Raw genomic sequence first — 5,762 nt, 5'->3', positions numbered from 1 at the left:
AACTTTAAAGGTAGTTAAAAATATGACCGTTTTTTTGTCATTGATTTTAATTTTGCGAAGGTTTACAGAAATGGGACTTCTTTCCATCTTTAAAAGCCCATAACTTGGTCAAATGAACTCGGATTTCGATATGGCACACCTTTATGGTCTTGTGGAATGATTATGTTGTTATCTGCATTAAAATATATAACCTTAAAGGTAGTAAAAAATATGACCGTTTCTATGTCATTGATTTTAATTTTGCGAAGGTTTACTGAAATGGGCCTTCTCTCCATCTTGAAAAGTCCATAACTTGGTCAAAAGAACTCGTATTTCGATATGGCACACCTTTATGTGCTTGAGGAATGTGTTGATGAACGCATTACAGCCGTTATTTAATTTTGAATCTTATTCTCTTTGGTATATGAAGTACTAACTTTGGCCCTTTTAATGTATTTTGGTGCCGCGTCACACTTTAGAGATTTTTTAGGACTTAGTGTTAAGACTACAACGAAAAGCATCGGACACACAAGAAAATGTGACAAAGTTTAATAATTGAAATACAGTCCACTCAAATTAAGAAATAAAACGTTTTTATTCTACACCATATCTTTGGTCCTTCTAGCCAAATTTAGTTACTGATTAACATGGATCAGTTTAAACTTTTGAAGGCAGCTAGAAGCCGTGCGAAGGCAAGCATTACGCGTTTGCTAACGGCGTCTCAAGATCCACGTGCGGGATCAAAATGGGAGCTTGATGAACTACAAGTTTCATTGGAAAGGCTCAACATCGTCTGGAAAGAATTCGAGTCCATCAGCGACCAAATGGTCCTTTTTGACGAAGAGGAAGGGTACGTCGATCCAGCCATCGACAACGAAAGGTACGAGGACAAGTACTTACAAGCAAGCCCATTATTTCGCAACCTCATACGCACCTGTGAAGTATCTCAGGAGAATGAAAGAGAAGGCAACAACTTCAGACAATCTGGCAACCCTGATGAGGCCGCATCAATGGCATCAGGAGTGGGAAACGAAAACCTAGTTCGTTTTCTGGAACAACAGCAGCAGCTCAACGAGCGTTTGGCTGAGCAACAAGCAACGCTTTTAAGGGCAAACTCGGCAGCAAATGTATTGCATAATGAACTGCCAAAAATCCACATCAAGCTGTTCACTGACGACTACAAGGAGTGGCCAGCCTTTAAAAACATCTTCGAGAGTACGATCCATAGCAAGCAGCATTTGACAGCAATACAAAAGTTGCACTACTTGAAAACGTACATCACTGGCGAAGCAGCTAACTTGATTGATTGATATGCCAATAACGGATGCAGCTTACGAGGCTGCTTGGACTTGCCTAATTGATCGGTACAATAAACCACGTCACATTGTTAACACTCTGCTGGAGACATTTGTTAACTTATCTTCGACCGCCAGAGTAGATGTAACGGTTCTGCGAAAGGTGACGGACGGAGCCACCGAAATTGTACGCGGCCTGGATGCAGCAGGGCAAACTAATAGGGACTGCTGGATTATACACTTCATCCTAGCCAAGATCGACGCTGAAACCCGTCGCAAATGGATCGAAGGAAGCCGGGAACTGGAATCTCCGTCTGTGGATGATCTACTCAAGTTTTTAGACCGACGTTGCGAGGAATTTGAGCTCAGCAAAAGTGAGCCAGACATTGACTCCAAGGTTGGCCCACAACATGGCAAGGCAAAGCGATCGTCACACGCTTTAGTATCAATGGAAGCAAACACTTGTGTGAAGTGTAACTCCAAGGAGCACAAGATCTACGCCTGCTCAAAGTTTAGTGAATTGTCAATCGAGCAGAGACGCACATTTGTTAAGACAAAATCACTGTGCTTTAACTGCCTTAAGCCTGGGCATGTGTCGCGAAAGTGTGCTTCCAAATTCACATGCAAGTTTTGCCACAATCGTCACCACTCTCTGCTACATGCAGATATTCTTAGTTCGCAAGCCGCTGTCGCTTCGAAGATGCTACGGTCACCATCAGCCATATCGCACAGGCACAAGTGGCTCCCACAGCTGAATCCTTGTGCAACGGATCAACAACCGCAACACAGCCAAAAGGGCTACGAAAAAGTGCATTGCCAACAGCTCTAGTGTTTGTTAGAAACGCAACAGGATCGCACACTACCTGCCGGGTGCTTTTGGACAGTGGTTCGGAACTGTCGTACATCTCCGAGCGGTGCGTACAGGCGCTCGGACTGGCACGCTCACCGTCACGAATCTTGGTGACCGGAATCTCATCAATCAAGGCTGAGACAACTAGAGGCTGCAGCACACTGGACTTGCAGTCAAGGATCTCAGATCACACAATGAAGGTACGTGCTCACGTACTCAGCAAAATTACCTCCACGTTGGCAAGACCTGATATCGCCGCCTCAGCACTCAAGGCATTCGCTGGCTTTGAGCTTGCGGATTCTGACTATCAATCGTTGGCGCCAGTTGATATACTCCTGGGCAGCGACTACGTTTGGACCGTGTTCACCGGTCAAAAGATGTTCGACAACCAGGGCAACATTATCGCCATTTCGACCATATTTGGATGGGTCATAACATCTATCTTTACTACCGGATGTTCATCTACAACAACAATGCACACGGCTATTGACATTGACGAATCGCTACGGCGCTTTTGGGAGCTGGAGGATGTCAACCAGGAATTCCATGGGAAACCGGAGGACGATGAAGTTGAGCAGCACTTTGTGAAGACGCACACTCGGGACTCTAAGGGGCGTTACATCGTCGAACTTCCGTTCAAAACCTCCATGGAACAGTTTTCGGATACTTTACAGGGAGCGCTAACAAGATTCAGGGGTGTAGAGCGCCGCCTAAAGAAAGACCCCAATCTGCATTCACAGTACGTACAATTTATGCGTGAGTATCTTGAGTTGGGCCACATGCGAGAACTATCGCCAGAAGACATTGACAAAAAGCCGAGCTTTTACTTGCCAATTCATCCTGTAATTACCCAAAAATTACGCGTCGTATTTGACGGCTCATTCAAGGACACGAATGGACGGTCCTTAAATGAAGCTCTGCACATTGGACCCAGAATTCTACGAAACCTTTTCTCGATTTGTATGCGTTTCAGAATGTTCAAGTTCGTATTTTCAGCAGATATTGTCAAAATGTATCGACAAATCTGGGTGGCTGCCAACCATTGTGGCTTTCAGCGAATTGTTTGGAGAGAAGATGAAATGACTCCAATTAAACACTATGAACTGTCCACGGTAACATACGGCACATCCTGCGCACCATTTTTGGCAGTGAGGGTCCTGGATCAGTTAGCTCACGACCATCAACACGACTTTCCTACCGCTGCAAAGATCTTGAAGGAGCAGTTTTATGTGGACGACGTACTGACCGGAGCACATACCGAGGAGGAGCTCATTCGCAATCAAAATGAGTTGATCCAGTTGATGAAATGTGCAGGCATGGAACTTGGTAAATGGGTTTCCAATTCATCACTTGTCGCTGACAGATCTCTCGCTACAACCGAAGTACAAGGCAAAGGATCCAATTCTACAGCAAAGGTTCTTGGCATTCATTGGGATCCAGAAGAGGATATGTTATTCTACAAAGTTTGCCTTACAACAAATCCGCACAACACCAAACGCCAAGTGCTGTCAGATGTGGCACGCATCTTTGACCCGCTGGGTATTCTGTCGCCAGTGGCTCGCTACAACCGAAGTACAAGGCAAAGGATCCAATTCTACAGCAACGGTTCTTGGCATTCATTGGGATCCAGAAGAGGATATGTTATTCTACAAAGTTTGCCTTACAACAAATCCGCACAACACCAAACGCCAAGTGCTGTCAGATGTGGCACGCATCTTTGACCCGCTGGGTATTCTGTCGCCAGTGGTAGTGCAGTTTAAAATTCTGTTCCAAGAATTGTGGCTACTCGATCTCGGCTGGGACACGGAGCTTCCTCCGAAAGTTGCGGACTGGTGGAATAAAAGCCGTAACGACCTACACATCCTTCGCGACCTACGCCTCCCACGGTTTGTCCAAAACAATGAAGATCACATCGAACTGCATGGATTTTCAGATGCATCCATCAAGGCATATTCTGCAGTCATCTATAGCAGAGTGGTGCGATCAGATGGCACCGTATCTGTTTCACTCATAGCAGGAAAAACCAGAGTTGCTCCGCTGAAGCAGCAGTCTCTACCGCGCCTTGAGCTGTGTGGCGCTTTGCTACTGAGTCGACTGTTCTTATCAGTCAAGGCTGCGCTACAACACAAGGACATTGAAGTGCATGCATGGTGCGACTCAACCATAGTCTTGGCCTGGCTTTCACATCCACCATCTAAGCTTAAAACATTTGTAGCCAACAGAACCTCAGAAATACTCGAAGCCTTACCGCGCAACGCATGGCATCATGTAAACACAAAGGAGAATCCGGCGGACTGCGCCACACGAGGAATGCTTGCTTCGGACCTGCTCCATTTCGACTTATGGTGGATGGGACCTTCATGGCTGCAAGATCCAGAAATGCTTGCGGTAAAGATGACCTCTAAAAAGTTCTGTTCTTCCCTTTTAGAAAACCATGGAAAAGAGGAAGTGAAGACCACCGCATTAACCGCACAGGAAACCTGCTCATTGCCTCCAATCGAAGCTTTGACTCAACGCGTCTCGTCCTGGACAAAGCTGGTACGCGTTGTAGCTTACGCCTTGCGCTTCATCCAAAAGACCAAAAGACCAACGCTGGCAAATGGAAAGATGCTCACCTTTGAGGAGATTCAGGCTGCTCGCATTCTTTGCCTGCAAGAGGCTCAGAAATGTTTCATGGAAGACCGCAAACTACTGACGGAAAACAAGCCACTTCACAGCCGCTCCCAGTTGGTGAAGCTCTCGCCGATTATCTGCAAGGATGGCCTTCTTCGAGTTGGTGGACGACTGGACAACTCACAATTACCAGCTGATGTAAAACACCCTATACTGCTTCCCAAGTCGAACCGCATCACAAGAATGATTTTGGAACACGAGCATACGACAAATCTTCATCCAGGAGTTTCTGCACTTTTTGTAATTGTTCGTCAAAAGTACTGGATCTTTGGTGCGCGCAACCTGATAAGAAATCTGGTTCACAACTGCATCAAATGCTTTCGCCAACGTAAACTCACGGAGCACCAATTCATGGCCGATCTACCAGGCATCCGTATAACAGAAGCTTTACCCTTCCAGCACTCAGGCTGTGATTACGCTGGGCCATTTATACTTAAGGAAAGGAGAGGGCGCAATCCCCGAAAAACTAAGGGCTACATATGCCTCTTTGTATGCCTTGTGACATCCGCCATACATTTGGAACTGGCAACCGATCTCAGCACAGACACATTCCTGGCATGTCTTAGGCGTTTCATGTCCCTTCGAGGAAAATGCTCACAAATCTTCAGCGACAACGGGACGAATTTTGTTGGGCACATTTTGACGGGCATTAGATGAGATGCAGCAACTTCTATCTTCGCAGGAGCATCAACGCAATCTAACACAATCGCTGGCCAATGATGGAATCAAATGGAGTTTTATACCTCCCCATTCGCCACATTGGGGAGGGAAGTGGGAGTCATCAGTACGTTCCGTCAAACTACATCTGCGTCGAGTTGTAGGAAAAACTGTTCTAACCTGTGAACAAATGCAAACTCTGATTGCTCAGATCAGTGCAGTAGTAAACTCGCGACCGCTATGCTACACACCTGACACTGACCTCACCTACTTGTCTCCGGCCCACTTTTTAATTGGGCGCCCATTCA

At 46.1% G+C, this 5,762-nt stretch overlaps 1 protein-coding gene across 1 annotated transcript; it reads left to right on the top strand.

Moving 5' to 3' along the window:
* The first annotated feature begins 1,290 nt into the window (after positions 1 to 1,290).
* Positions 1,291 to 5,454, top strand: LOC139352803 (uncharacterized). The gene is made up of 3 exons (XM_070995434.1): positions 1,291 to 1,866; positions 1,950 to 3,696; positions 3,755 to 5,454. Exons 1-3 carry the CDS (start codon positions 1,291 to 1,293, stop codon positions 5,452 to 5,454), a joined length of 4,023 nt encoding a protein of 1,340 aa, XP_070851535.1.
* Positions 5,455 to 5,762: the final 308 nt, after the last annotated feature.

The sequence above is a fragment of the Drosophila suzukii genome, chromosome 3, assembly GCF_043229965.1.
Source record: "Drosophila suzukii chromosome 3, CBGP_Dsuzu_IsoJpt1.0, whole genome shotgun sequence".
NCBI lineage: Eukaryota > Metazoa > Arthropoda > Insecta > Diptera > Drosophilidae > Drosophila > Drosophila suzukii.
Note: the sequence above shows the minus strand (reverse complement) of the source record. Positions and strands in the feature narration are given on the sequence as shown.